The 15671-nt window shown below is 39.4% G+C and overlaps 1 protein-coding gene across 4 annotated transcripts; it reads right to left on the bottom strand.

Moving 5' to 3' along the window:
- Window positions 1–730: 730 nt before the first annotated feature.
- On the bottom strand, window positions 731–15558 carry larp4 (La ribonucleoprotein domain family member 4). Of its 4 annotated transcripts, none has more exons than XM_020704619.2 (17): window positions 15017–15558; window positions 12317–12434; window positions 12000–12152; window positions 10861–10939; window positions 10606–10742; window positions 10418–10521; window positions 8298–8408; window positions 8140–8193; window positions 7845–8054; window positions 6748–6851; window positions 6481–6522; window positions 4969–5181; window positions 4193–4247; window positions 3929–4084; window positions 3714–3853; window positions 3420–3615; window positions 731–3264 (listed from the first exon to the last, which is right to left on the bottom strand). In XM_020704619.2, exons 1-17 carry the CDS (start codon window positions 15131–15133, stop codon window positions 2872–2874), a joined length of 2382 nt encoding a protein of 793 aa, XP_020560278.1. In that variant the 5' UTR covers window positions 15134–15558; the 3' UTR covers window positions 731–2871. The 4 variants fall into 4 exon arrangements, with proteins under 4 accessions (XP_020560278.1, XP_011475342.1, XP_011475343.1 ...); XM_011477040.3 differs by having other exon boundaries at window positions 3929–4087; window positions 15017–15557; XM_011477041.3 differs by having other exon boundaries at window positions 3420–3612; window positions 3929–4087; window positions 15017–15557.
- Between the last annotated feature and the right edge of the window lie 113 nt (window positions 15559–15671).

Below are 15671 nucleotides of genomic sequence, written 5' to 3'. Positions count from 1 at the left end.
TATTTATAATTAGTAAACCATAACATTACATTTTTCTATAAAACATATTTAACTTTCCCCTTTGACAGCGGCACGTGCAAGTTCCTTTCAAAAAACTGTCAAATGTGATCCTTCTGCTGCAGATTTACTTGAAGTTAAAATGCAAAAAAAAAAAAAAAGTTGCATTTTTTTTTATCACAATGTTAGAAAAAAAGGTCTGTGTGTACCGACATCAGTTTTCTCCATTTAATATAACATAAAAGAGTACAACATTGGTGTAGAATCACTTATCTGTATACATTTACATGTATACAGTAAACAAACTACTAGACACTTTTATTCAACAAAATAAAAATGATAAAACACTGACTGCGGGTTGATTCTTTTAACATTTTTTTTCTAAAGGTACATTCTAAATATAAATACCTGATCAACTAAAACAAATTACCCAAAACTCAAAACCCATTACTCATTTAAATAACTAGCATTTTATTTAAAACCCAAAGAGCTTCAATAAAGGAATGAATAAAAGGAATGAACATTTGGCTTTGGATTTTTTTTTTTACATATAGGAAAATTTAGATCTGAAGATGTCAGGCTAGTTTCAGTTAAAAAGAAAAGCATTCAATTTCTAGAAGAAAAAAAACACTTCAGCATTTTTTTAAAGTCTTCTGCAAGAAAAACAAGAATAAAATCCTTTCAATGTATATAGAAAACTGAGAGTAAGCAAAACAAATATTGAGACAAGACAGCCAAATCAAAATAATTTATTTTGGTGACAATTCATACAGTTCTAAGATTGCGTCTCCAACACTTGGTTGATCCAGTACTACATTTCCTGATGCCACCCAAACCAAATCAACAGAAGAGAACCCAAACATATTGCAGTGGGGGAAGCAATTCTTGTAATTATTTGCAAGCCTGTCAACATCAACCATAAGCTTCTAAAATTATTTCACATTAATGTTGAGTATATCTTTTTTTTTCCTTTTGAAAAACAAGTTAGTGCATTTCTTTAATTATACTAAACCACTAGCTGCTCATACTCATTAATGAAAATAAAACAGAAAAAAAAGCCCCAGTGATTGGATACACATTTACTGCATTATTAAACCCAAAGTCAATTCATCAAGTATTTTCTCATAGCTGACATGTCAATCAGTATGTAAAAATCATACACAGGATTTTATTTTGCCAATGCAATTTCACACAACGTTGGGGAAACCAGCCTACCAAGATTGGGAGAAAAGCGTTATGCATTAGAATTAAAATAAATACATTTTTAAAACCAATACATACAGTGAGTCAGACTTCAAATTCTAAGTCAATTGTTTTTTTTTTTTCAAAATTAAAAAAAGAAAAAGAAAATAAACCAAGCAAAAACCACCCTAAAACAATTCACAAACAATCTGATGTTTACCTGGTCTCAAAAGGCGTTTTTTTGCAAATTCAGAACTCTAACAATTACATTCTCCCACACATTTCTAGTGACGGGTTATTATCATACAGCATAGGCTACTACACTTCTACAGCTTCTCAAAAATCCAGTTTCACTGAGCAAAAAATTTCCCCAAAGATTAGATTATTTAGCATACCTCAAAGAAAAAAAACAAAAGCGCTCTATGATCCCAGGCGGCTGGCACATTCCTTAGAACGAGACGTTTTTTTCTCTCTCAACCTGCCCGCCTGATTTGCTGTTTATCATTTTTGAACTAAGAACTCTTCGGTTGGTTTTTTGGCAGGAGCCAGTTATGAACAGTTCACAGATATAAGCATAACCTGGATATCCTGTGATGATATACAAAAGTGAGACCTTTTCTGAACCATCACTCAAACCAAAACGATCCAATCTTAGCATCAACCTACACATTTTTAATCATTAAACATAATTCTACTATCCAAACATGTAAACAAGAGAACCTGACTGATTATCAAACATGAACAAAATTCTGAATCCGATGCAGTGGTTAGACCCGAAGCAGTTCTGATAAACATAAAACGGAACATGAAAAACTTTGGACCAGGAGAAAAAGGTTCACAGTGGCGAACAGGCCAGTGAGCCCCAAACAAAAAAAAAAAAAAAAAAAGAAAAACAAAAAAATCAGATTCCAACAAAAAACACACGGAGGACCCTGGGGCTTTGTTTCTGCCGTCTAACCTGATCACATTTGAGCATATTATAGATCAAAACACCACTGTCAAAGGCTTTTCCCCCCCTATAAGGGCCGATGTCCAGATCCAGGACAATGCCTCAGAATCTCTGCTGTAAAAATCAAAATCAACTTCAGTGCAACAGCACATTGTAGCACTTCAATCATTTTGCTTAACAATCGATGCATACAGACATCAGTCAACTCTTCAGTCACACTCGCAAATTTAGGCTAAAAAAAAAAAAAAGAAAGAAAAATCTTGATGTCTTGTTACGTTAGTGATATCTTTGTTTATGTACATGACATATATGCATGGTCTTGTCATTTTAGTGCATATTGTTCTTGCAGACCAACATCTATTTATTAAAAAATAAAAAAGGTAGAGGGCCATTCACTTGGCCCAGTATCCCACCTTTCCCATTCGGAGCATAAATGACCCATCTCTTCAAAACCCACTTAAATTCCTTTAAGCATAATTCTGGAGGCAAACGGGATGCGCGTTTCCTTTAAACTGCTTGTCAACGCTTCTCAGGTTTCATTTTTGCTCCTAAAATCCTGGATGCCGCAGTCACTTTGAAAGCTTTTCTTTGGATAAGTTCCAGGTGGAAAGGTGGCTACCACAATGTTGTTGCTTTTGTTATTCATTTTTCTAGAATTACATATATATTTATATATATATCCATGTATATATATACATATATATATATACACTCGTACAACTTTTTTTTCAATTAACCAGTTTTTACTTTGGCGATACCGGTGGGATGTTCTGCTCTTTGCCAGTGTGCCTGTGGCTCCCATGAGGGGAGCCACGACGGGCTGGAGGCGGGCGCCGCTGGTCCCGGAACTTAAGGCCTCCCGTGCCCCTGGGACCATTGCTGCGGTAGTAACCTTGAGAGTCACGTTCGCGTGGTTGTCTGCTCTCTTTGCATTCCCATCCCCCCTCCCTGTCCGGAGCCTTCTCCTGCTTGTCCACGGGGTTACTGCTGGAGCCGGGCTCGTCGGCCTTGTTGACACGCAACTCACGCAACGGCTGACCTGAAGCGGTGCCAGAGGAAGATGGAGCAGGGGCTGCAGGGGGCGGGTCCTTGGGCGGCCGCTGGCACACTTCAGCGTAGCTGAGTTTCCGGGGTTCCTAAGGCAAGGTGTTTTAGGGGGAAAAATAAACACATTTTAGTTCAATATTATTCATATTTTACAGAGCTTCTGCAACCTTCAACACTTAAAGAGCCATTTGGACCAATTTCTCACTAACTGAGACCCAATAGGAGACCAGGTAACCAGACTTACCTGTGCAGGTGGGACAGGTGCAGGAGACGGAGTGTTGGTCGTCCCTGACGTGGGAGTCGCAGACGGCTGAGCTCTGGAGTTCAGCCCAGGCTGCGTGGAGGAGGGCTTGAAAGGAGCCTGAACAGATGTGCGTGCAGCTGCTTTGGAAACCGTGAGCTCTGCTCGCTCAGCCTTCATCTCATGACTAGTGACACTGCTGGAAGAGACATTTTTAAATACAATTAGACAGACGAATCACAGCATTTCAATGCCACACAAAAAAAAAAAAAACCTGAATTATTAGGACAAACATACGTGGGTGCTGGCGGTCCAGGTGCTTGGATGGCAGATTTTGGAGCCGCCAGGGCAGGACTTGAGCAAGCCACAGCTTCTTCTGTGCCTGGGACGTGGCTTGAAGTTGCGCTTACAGTCGTTTCTTTATTGGTTTGTTCTGCCTAGAAAAGATGGAATAATTACACTTTTGTAGTCCTAACCCAGACAGCTGTTCATCCGCCAACTAAATTTCTTACCTTGTCCCGGTACAAACCACGTACAACATCCGACATTCGGTTTTCTAGCACTGGCTCCCCCTGCGTGCTGACAACACAGCCAGGAAGAGGGGGGAAGTTGGTGGCAGCCAAGTCAAACTTGGGTGGAGATACTTTCACTTCAGCTAAGGGAGCGGGCTTCTGGGAAAAAAAGAAAGCCAAATTTGAAGATTAACCAAATGTGATAAGGATTTAGTAATTTTAAATAAACCATAACCTTTATACTGGTGTAACATTCATATTTACCATGATGCGCTCATCCTCTCGCCTCCTGCGTGGTCCTCTGTAGGTTGTACTCCGTCTGAAACGTACAAAAAAAATCTGTCAGGGATTCTGGATCAGCAGTTTTACACACAAAGAAAAGATAACATTATTGCAGATTCCTGAATTTCTTTTTTTTTTTTTTAGCATTTCTATGGTTCTGTTTTAGAATATTGATGCATCTGCTTATTCCTCATGCACTTTAAAGTCCTGGGAAAACACAGAGTTTCAAAGAAATATCCCTACAGTGTCAGAGCATCATTTTGTTTCATTTTATTTAGTATTAAAATCAAAAGCCTTTAAAAACCCACTCAGATCTTTTAGCATTTTTCTGATGGACAAAAAAAAAATTAAGCTTAAAATTGCATTTCTGAGTATTTCTTTATTCTGATCGTAGTGAATCAGGAGCAGACGAGAAAAAAAAAACACGTTTGCAAAAACTTGTACCTGTGACGTAGAAAATGAGCTGTAAGCTAGCAGGAGGGCACATGGGTGATAGGAAGTGGAGGCGGGCTTGCTCAGCACCAAAAGTCCGGCTCAATAATCGGGCAAGTTTCTAATGAACTACTGCCGCTCTGCAGAAACTGTGTCCTAGAAAAGGACGTATTTGATTTTGGCTAAAAACGCCATAATCATAATTAAGAGACCACTGGCAACACTTTTACAATAAACGAAAAAATGATTGGAGTGGGACTGTAAGAGCAGCCAAGATGAAAGACCAGACATATTGATGGGATTTACAACAGGCAAACAAAGTTTACCTTCCACGTCCGGCACCCCCACTGTCGTCACTGGGATCCAGGGACGCGACGGGATGCAGGAATGCAGAGCTGAGCTCTGTGGCGGTAATGACTGGGTTGGTGGCGACAGCAGCAGCAGGAGCAGGGGACTGTGTGCTGCGCAGAGCAGTCACAGTGTCGGGCGTTAAGGATGCTGGGCACACCTCGCTCCTCATCTGGGGCTTCATGTGGCTTCTAGTTCAATAGGCAGAGACAACAGCAGACATGTTCACATTTCATTTAAAAAATTAAGACCTGAGGACAATGTGGCTCCCGGTGTTTCCCATTGAAGATGAAGCAACTTCAACACGAGTTACACTTTTTACATTAGCAAAAAGCTTCAGAAACTGAATACAATTTTCCAATAATTCTTTTTAATTTACAAAGAGTAAACACCCTGGCCTTTTATTGACTTAAATAATGTTTTAACTTTTTGACAGCCATACATTTACTTAGACATGATAACAATAGTTGTGTGTTGTTTTTTTCTAAATAAAAGTACAACTTTAGGTGAAAACTAATGTAAAAAGTTTAAAAAAAATAAATCAAAAACCCTTATAAAAGCCCCACCTGACAACAGGGCTAACGGTAAATAAATCGAATGCACCCAAGGTGTCCAGAGTGGTGATTGAACAGAAAGGCACCCAGTGTATACATTTAAAGGAAACACCAGAAAAAAATCTTTGACACTGCGTACAAAAAAAAGACAGCATGCTGTGTCCTCATAATCAACACAGGCATGCAGAGGATTCAGAGAGGACATCTGAGCCCACGTTTGAAGCAGTGGAGACTGCAATTATAAACCTTAGGACTGCACAATGTTCAAGTAGGGCCTGGCCAAGTTTCAGACAAAATCCAGTTAAAGATTTACAGGTTTGTGTTCTTCAAATCAATCTTTGACCCTCAGATCTCATAATCTGAACGCTCATTGGGATGGAAGTGGAGCGACTGACTTTGGAAAGACAGAGAGACAGAGAGCAAAGATTAGAGGAGGAAAAGAGGAGAGCCAAAGCCAATTACTTCAAACCCATTTTCCCTCTATGCGCATCATGATCTCATCATCGGGTCTGTCTGGCATATTTTTTAGGTTTTCCCTGACTGCAAAAGCAAGTCATCGGTCGCTCGAGTGCCCCTTTTAGTCTGACGCATTTCTCCATCACTGCAAATAAACCACAAGGTGTTCAGTTTTTACGGTTAATAATGAAAAAAATGGAGAGAACAAACATCATGGATGGTTAGTAGTGATGGGAAGAACTGGCTAAGATGGAGAAAGCAAAACAAAAAGATGTCTTTAGAGCTGAAAAAGCCTTGACTGGTAAAGGGAAACTACTCTGAATAAAACAGCAGCAAACTTGTATTAAATGCATTAAGCAAAGAGTTTGTTAAATGGAACCAAACAAATCTCACTGGCAAAGTTTTGATTTAGTCATTTAGCTGCTGATTATGTTCAGAGATGGGAAGCGATGATCTGATTGTGCAGTAAAGTAGTGGTACCTGAAGGCATTTATAACATTCTTTCTTGAATAAAGAGGGACGCTGTGGGGACAGTAAGAAAACACGGAGTGAAATGCAGTTCTGGGGTGGCGGGGGTTACTTTATCTCAAGGTTGAGGATGAGCTCAAATCCACAGTTCAACTTCATGCAAACAGTGACACAGGCGGTAAATAATATTCTGCGATTGACTATGCTTATGTCAACAGCAGGCTCTGGTTCAAGTCTAAACCACAAAAAGTCAAATCAAAGAAACCCGGAGGAACGTACCGATTTCTGTTGAAAGGACGAGTGATGTTGAGAGAAGTGGAGCTCGGTTTATAGTGTCCAGGAGAGCTGAATCCATTAACAAAGCTGCTGTTGGGGAACGGTGCCTGCTCAAGGACAAAAAGACAACAATCATGTATTATTTTAGACTAGTGCCGCCTTTTACTTTCTGAATCCAACAAGTGTCTTTTTACTTTTTCTGGATAAAATGATGCAGATCTGGAGCTGATAGATACAAAACATATGAATTATGTAAGTTAACACTTTCTTATTAAACCCATTAAAAGACCCATTCCAATGAAAACTGTGTTTTTGCTGTTTTTAACATGCTCTTGTGGCATTTTTTCATGAAAGAAAATGATGCTCAAGACTGCCTTTCTGGGTATTTCTATATTCTGATAGTTGTGAATCAAGCGCAAGGGAGCCAGTTTAGCTCGTGCTGGTTTGCGGCGACTTCCGTCCGTGAAATCCAGGTTCGACTCCGGGCTGCTCCCTGTTCCCTTCTCTACCTCTGCCGGTTCCAAGCCCGGTTTGAGAAGGTTGCGTCAGGAAGGGCATCCGGCATAAAACATTGCCAAATTTACCATGCGACCTGTTCGCTGTGGCGACCCCTGATGGGAGAAGCCGAAAGTGGAAGTGTGAATCAAGCGCAAACAAAAAACTATTTGAAAAAGAGCATAATTGTGACATAGAAAACACTGGGTGGGCCACATGCTCCCAGCTCTCAGTAATAAGAAAGGGGGGGTAAATTTCTAATGAACTCCTGCCGCTCTGCAGAAACTGTCCCACAAAACGGCCCAATCACAATCAAAAGACCACTTGGACCAGTTTTAGAATAGATCAAAAAATGATTGAAGTGGGTCATTAAAATGGTTGACTTCCCAGCTAATGACCAAATTAAAAGGCAAAGAAGCAATTTTAATAAAATAAAATTCTGAGAATATCTGCAAAAAAAAAAACACCCTGAGACTTAAAAACCCAATTAAATGCAGAAAAAGTTCTTAATTACTATTAAAAAATAGATGGCATATAGAAAGGCATTGTTCCAAATAGAAATCCATATGCATGTGCATCTATTTTGTGTCCATCGTCATTCTTACCAAAGGAGTTTCAAAGTAAGGTGCAGGTGAAGGTGTCCAGGTAGGGGGCACGATGCCATAGACGGGGTACTGCTGCTGGGGGTACACGGGCTGCATGTACAGCGGAGTGCTGTACTGGGACTGGCTCTGTGACTGCTGAGTATACAGGCTGCTGTCCATGCTACGGTAGCCATTCTTTGCGAAAAAAGTGTTGATGGCCTTTATCCTGGCCTTTAAATAAGGAAGAAAGAAAAAATAGACGGTAAGAATTTAAGAAAATACAGAATTTAAAACAGATGGATGAAATCTAGCTCACCATGATAGGCTTTCCCTGAAATGTCTTGACTTCCTCTCTTAGGTATTTGTATGCCTAGAAAAACAAAAACGGGTCATTGTTGATTAGTCACAGTGATGCACGTTCAAAGTAAACACTCAATAGCAATGAAGGAGAAGGTGACGTTTTATTAGTGCTACCTGTTGAGCGTCGGTGTCCGACTGGAATGTGATGTACCAGTTGTTGTTGTGTGCAAACTCAACACTTATCACCTTCGGACAGTTGTCGTTTTTGAACAATGATTCCACTTCCTGTGCATGACACATAAAGAACCATTTGACTTCAGGTAAAAACGGCCATTTATGAGGATTTCTACCTAAAGACACCTTTTAGTGCTTGGCCATCAACAAATGCTCTAAACATAATATAGTTATTACAATACTTGAACATGTAAACAGAAAGGTTTGTGTGTATGCAACAAATTAACTAGATTTGATACCATTAACGACCCACTCTGATCATCTCTTGATCTATTTCTGTGACCTTTTAATTATAGTTATGCCATTTTTAGCCAAAAATCAATAAACATGTCGTTTTCTAAGACAGTTTCAGCAGAGCAGCAGGTGTTTGTTAGAAATTCACCTCCGAGTTGTGGAGCAACCCTGCCCCCTTTTCCTCTCCCTGTTGCTGAAAGATCTCCATCCCGCTAGCTTACTGTCTCTCACATCACTAACCAAACATTACTGGTGCAGCTAAAATGGCGAGCAGTAATGAAGCTACCGTATTTTCCGGACTATAAGTCGCACCGGAGTATAAGTCGCACCAGCCCAAAAATGCATTATAAAGTAGAAAAAAACACAGATAAGTCGCACTGGACTATAAGTCGCATTTTAACTTTCACAACCTTATATGACACAATCATAGCAGACTGTTTATCTAATAATTTCACAGTAATTTTTTCTCAAACTTATTTATTTATTCTTTTCATGAAGCATCATTGGCTAACTAATACTCTGTTTTCATCCTGTATTTGTAGAAACAGTTTTCACTTTTATTGCATTTCTGAATCTATGAAATCATTGGAAAATAGAATATTATGTTGTTAGCCTTCAAGATCTTACTGTAAAAAAAAGTTTGCTGATTCTCTGAGTCACTTAACATACTCTTAACACTTAACATACCTCATACATCAAATTAACCCAGAAACATCATCTCTGTTCCTCACAAATGAACATAACAGGAGGGTTAACAATGTATTTATTTCAATTTATTTCTAATATAAGTCGCTGCGGAGTATAAGTCGCACCCCTTGCCAAACTATGAAAAAAAGTGCGACTTATAGTCCGGAAAATACGGTATACAGGAGTACAGTTTTGACTGATACGGATCTATTTGTCTGCAAATGGATGCATCAGAATGGAGTGGAGCAGGGTGCTTGTGGCCTGCCCACTGTATTTTCTACATAACAAATACACACTTCTTCGAACGGCATTTTTTTCTGGCAACTTGATTCACAACAATTCGAAAGAAACATTCAGAAATTTAATTTTTGGCTTAATGTTCTTTATAGATTTCCCCCATCAGAAAAATGACATCGGGCGGCCGTGGTGCAGTGGTAGGGCAGTCGACCCATGATCTTAAGATTACAGGTTCAATTCCCGCCTTGCACACCCATGAGTCGAAGTGTCCTTGGGCAAGGCACTGAACCCCACCTTGCCTCTGGCGCCAGTGTTCGGCAGCGGGACCGCCACCAGTGTGTGAATGTGTGTGTTACTGGGTGAATGGGTCTGTGACTGTATAGCGCCTTTGGGCCTTGTAGGTAGAAAAGCGCCACATAAGTATACGCCATTTACCATTGTCTACTGGTTTGAGGCATAGATGAAATGGTTAAATAAGAAAAGGTTTGAGTTAATATATTGCGAAATCCGTTAAAATCATTTTTGACAAAGGTATCGTTCAGAAACTGGTGTCAAATTTATTTTTTTATTTTTTCCAATTAAAATCTATTAATAACAGCCAGCCCTATGAACAGTCAGAGTTTTTAACCTTTAGTTAGCAGACATTCAATTATTCCAACAAGGTCAGGGCAACCAACTGCTGTTACCAAAATAAACTGGAAGAAAAACAGCATGCAGTCTAAAAGCCATAATGAGACAGCCAAAGTGCAGAAGGGTACAGTGTAGTTCCACGAAACAACATGGTTGTTGCTAAGATTGAATAAACATAAATTCAATGTCTTGTTTTTTAAAATATGCAGATACAAATCTTATAAATTTGTACCAACTTTCAAAATTAAGCTCCAACACTCAGTGCGCATTACCTCAACAGGCGTGGTTTCAGGGACTTCTCTCAGGATGATGATGCACCGCCTGTGGTTAGGACGTACTTTCTCCCCCTTCTCATCGACCTGCACCATGGGGGAGGCTGAGGGGTAAAAGCATAAGCATAAACAAGGATGTATAAAAATAGTACTATTCAGTGGTGCCCGCATGTAAAGCTTTAACTTACATCTCAGCACATCCAGGATCAAGTCTATGTCGGTTGTGAGGACTTTGATGCCCTCCATGCTGGCTATAGTCCAAATGGGGACAAACTGATCACTGTCCATCTGGGACATGAGGTACAAATCCTTAGAGAGGTTCTCTCTGAGGCGTAAAAGCAAAAAAAAAAAAAAAAAAACATCAGCTTAATTCATGTGGTTGAATTATCAAATGTGCTGTCCACATTATACATCTAAAAAAGTTTCTCACATTTGATTCTTACCTTGAGAAATAAAACTCCAGCTCTTTCTTCAAAGACTCTCGTAGATTTTCAGAGGAGACGGGTTCTTCACTTTTATAATCTACAGTCAAGAAAATGTGATGTAATAAGTTAAAAACTATATATTACACCGATACCTTTATAATTATTCTAAAAGCAGTTAAGCACGGATTTTATTTAAACCAATCTCAGTGGATGCTATCTTCTCAGTGGCTCAACAGAGGAGGCTAAAAGTAACAAACAAAAAAATTCATTTTAATATCTAATTAGGTTTTGTTAACAGAGAGGACCCAAACTGCCTTGAAACAAGTCATTCAGTCATTAAACAGCTGCTGCTGGTAACATTTCCCTTTATTAAAATGTTCGTGTACTGCTTGTGCCTTTTTTAACACTTACTTGGTGAGTTTTTAAATCTAAACCTAAGGGGAAAAAACGGAATGCAACCAAGAAAAAATATATTTTCATTTAATTTAGGAATCTCAATATATGAATGTGTTTGATGGTGTATTTTATAATGTACATTTAAAAAAAAACGGAAATAAACAATATGTTTGATTTGAACAAAAAAAGTTAAAACACACTTAACTTGGTTGTGTAACAGTTTGGGTTCAATGACAGGATTTTAGAAAATATAGTAAAACAAAAGTAATGCCTCAAATAAAGTAACTTATTTAGAAGCTTTTGGATGCGCCTTTTTGGAAAAGACAAACCTCAAAAGGAACAAGAACAGTTTTCTAATTAATTTCTTTGTAAGGATTTATATTTAATGAATAAGTTTCACTAAGTTTAAACCGTCAGTCATTTGTCCATTTAAACCTGACAAATGCCTAGAAGTACAAGAGTTGTCGTGTATGAAAAAGAAAAAGAGATTTTAAAAACTTAGATCAAAGTTTGCCTTCAAAGTGAAAACCTAACTGATCAATTATGCATTACTTAACTTTAGTAACCAGTTTGATTTGAAAGGATAACAGAATCAAAGACAATCAGAAGTCAGAACATGTGATCAGGTCAAAATCAGGTGATCACATTTGAAAATTCTTACAGTAAACGAAGTTGACCCTTTGAAACAGCAATAGTTTGACACAATTCAAATTCACTAAAACAAAACAATGTACTGTTCAGGTGCACGTTATGAGACCAACCTGAAGTTGTGGACTCGTCAGGGGAAAAGCCCAACTCTTGAGGGTCCAGTCCATTCACAGCAACCTCAGCCGTCACCGTGGAGCCGCCATCTTCTGGGGCCATAAATCCCTCCGTGTACTGCTTGCACCCACCAGGTGAAGGCTCAGAATAACCTTTAAACAAAGTTACATACAGTTTTAAAAAAAAACACAGGAGGTTAAAAAAAGACAACAGAGGTCTTACAGTAACAAATATTTCAAAGCTCATACAATACCATAAAAAACCCTACAAACTGACTTAAAACTGTGTCTTGCAGTTGACGGAAAAGATTTCTCACCCTCATTAATATCAGAAGTGGGCCAATCTGGGCCACTGTTAACAGCCTCACTGGGGGGCACAGGCATCTCCTGCCAAACTTTGGCATTTGGGTTCAAACCGGCACCCTTCGAGGTGACCTTCAACAAAAGAAAAAAAAAAAACACAGCATCAGACAAGAAACAACTCCTATCTGTGCTGATAGCACAGAGACGCTCACATTCCAGGATGAAAAAGCAGTTTGATAAAAACACAAACAGTCTGAAAAGGTGCAGCAATCATTTGGGAGAAGGTTTCAAGTTTCATTTGGGTCTAAGGTGGATCAGTTCTAAGACAAAAAAAACATTTCTTCCTCATTCAACAAATTTCAAGAACCAGGAACTGAGAATTTTAACAATGATGCTATGCAGAAAGTGAATGATATTAATAATTTGAAATAACACTTTTAGGATGAAAATATGAGATGCAACAACTTTTCTGCATGCTTGGCTTTTGCTTTATCATGTCTGTTGACAGAAAAGCACTGGCTTTATAATACCAGATAAAAGAAAGAGAAAAAAACAGACATATGAAGCCAGATGGCAGCATTTTAACTTTTTAAAATAAAGCAAAAACCACATATGTTTATTTTAAAACCTAAACTTTAAATCCCTTTTAGAATTAAGAATTGTAAAAGGTACAATCCATCCAACGTACCATATTGTGCTAACTAGTCACAAATCTGCAATGAATTCTAACCTAAAATAGGTCACAGATGATATTGCAGCACACACATATGATCTGAACCGAATATATTTTTAGTGGCTTTACATATAGAATGTATGGGTGTATAAATAATGTATGGTAAAGTTGTGCAAGGTACCATAGTTTTTGGAGTACAAGTCACATTTTGTTGTAGTTGTATACTTTGGCCAGGTTTGTGACTTATACACAAACAACTTTTATATTCTGGTGCAACTTGGAAAAAAAAAAGAAAACAACAACAGCTAGAGGGCACTGTAGGTGCGTGCATCCGTATTTACTGCTGACAGCAATATAGAACAAGAAGCACTGCTTAGTCTTATGCCGGGCTTGGCGGTGTTGTTCCGAAGTGACAAAGAGGAGGAATGTAAAAGAGTTTATGGTTGCCTTAATAATTGTTTATATGTTGCACCAACATACTGGTTTCCTCCCATGTTTCATGAAGCTAAATAAGCAATAATGTACCAAGATAGTACAGCTTGCATAAATGCAGTCTATTATTGTTATCTACTCTGTTATGATTTGACTTTCGAGATGGAATGTAACCTTCATCTTCTTCCCATATTGTTTAATAAAGTGCAACATATATGATTTATTTTCTTTATTATTACTTTACGTTTCTAGGCTGCTGTTATTTATACTCTGGAGATTTTCTTTCTGCTTTTTCTTTTATTTTTAGGGAACTCAGAAAAAAAGGCTTATGAATAAAATAGGACTTTAAAAAGCAGCAAAGTGAAAAAATAGACATTTGGAGGACAAAAAGTATTTTAAGTTGCAAAGAAATACTTAAAATGCAAAAAGAAATCATGCAAGACTATTATTTTTGACCATTGCAGCCTACAACACAAACAACCAGTTAAAGTGGGTCGACTTACAAACTATTAACTATTCAAACCATTCAACTATTCATCTTAGATGAATAGTTTGTACACCATTTTAAACCATGTAAATATAAATACTCAGCATTTTATTATTTTCCACAATTGCCGACTATTATTTTTTCGCCCTTTTAAAATGGAAGAATCAAATTATTATTATTACTTTGGGTTATAGCCATTTTTGACCTAATGAGTAATGGTTGACTGTTTCCCAGTAACCTTGAAACGCCAGTAACTGTCACATTTAGCAGCTTCCTATTTTGACAATGTCACTGCCACCTGCCAATGACCCAGCGCCCTCACGCTGAAACCGTCCAAAACTAAACAGCTTCTATCAGCCTCAAGTTACTTCCAAGGACCCGCCAGCAGGAAGTGATGCATCCAGCTGATGGGCTTCAGAGTCATTCATATAAGCATGAACATGTGTATTCGCCGTGTAATTTGACACATGACAGCAAAGCACGCATGAGTCCAGCAGGCCGTGATGAACCAAGTAGTGTCAGCTGACTGCTTTGCAAGGCACAGGGCAGGCCAGATATTTGCAACGCATGCGCCTGCGAAGTTGGCTGTCGTCGAGATTAGCTAACATAACCTTACAGTAGTTCCACATCATTCATTCGACTGGTAAAAAGAAGGCCCCAGTAAATGAAAGCGGTTGAAAACGTGTCATGACCCTCACTATACGGAGGCACATAAATTATTCTACAGCTGTAACGAAGCTTATCTATTCAAGCTAATGATTACTCAGCAAACTAATGAACGTGCTGGCTAGCAGGGGCAGAGCCAATGCTAACGACCAGTGGGCAAACATACCTGCTTAAACAGGCTGCTAGCGTTAAGTGCCACCGTGGTTAGCCTTTTTGGACTGTTGTCATAACACAAACAACATGTGATTAAGCTTAGTCACTGTGCGATAACGCAAAACCTCAGAAAACCATGGTCAAGCTGAAAGCTATAAATCAACAGTTTTTTTTCGTTTGAGTTTTGTTGCTGCCTAATAAATTTCACTCATCCGCAGAGGGGGTTGAACTGCGCAAACAGGTATTCGCTGAGCATAAGTCACTTAGCTAGCTAACTAGCTAGCAACATAAGGCCTCACTTACCATGCCGCCTGTCCCTCCCTCGCTCCCCAACGGAGCCTCGTCCTTCGCACCGGTCTTCGGTCCGGGATCAGCCTCCTCCTGCAGCAGCGGCGGCTCTCCGCTCTGGTCTGAACTCATCAGCCGCTCCTCACTCACTTCCACCCCGTCGTGTTCTCCCAACCCCGCCTGCCACCACCTCTTTCAAACACCGGCTGTGTTCAGCAGTCAGTTGGCTTGTCTACTACTCGGTGGGATCGGTCGGCAGCACACTTACCTAGCTTCCTCGCTAGCTAGCCGCCTAGCGACCTAGCGCGCTATGAACTAACGACGCGCTAACGACAGTTAGCTCAATGAATCAAGTGCTCAACGAGATACTAATGCTCTAAGCGATGCCAAACCATGTCTCTACTCAGATAACAGACACCGCTTGCGTTTCACCGAGCATTATACTGCACACCGGCTGCGTGAGGCGCATTCCTAACCGGGCGACCAGAGCGGACACTGGGGACAAGCACCTTTCCTCAGCGCAGGCACACACGTCCGCCGACGTCCCGAGTGTCACCGCGAATTCTCTGTGACCTTTGAGGTTCCATTTCCGGTTCCACTTCCTGTAGTTTTTACCTAATTGATGTCTTTTTTAATTCACGATTTTATCTCTCTGCCAAAAAATCAGCAA

This window comes from Oryzias latipes, chromosome 7 (genome assembly GCF_002234675.1).
Source record: "Oryzias latipes chromosome 7, ASM223467v1".
In the NCBI taxonomy this organism is placed as follows: domain Eukaryota; kingdom Metazoa; phylum Chordata; class Actinopteri; order Beloniformes; family Adrianichthyidae; genus Oryzias; species Oryzias latipes.
Note: the sequence above shows the minus strand (reverse complement) of the source record. Positions and strands in the feature narration are given on the sequence as shown.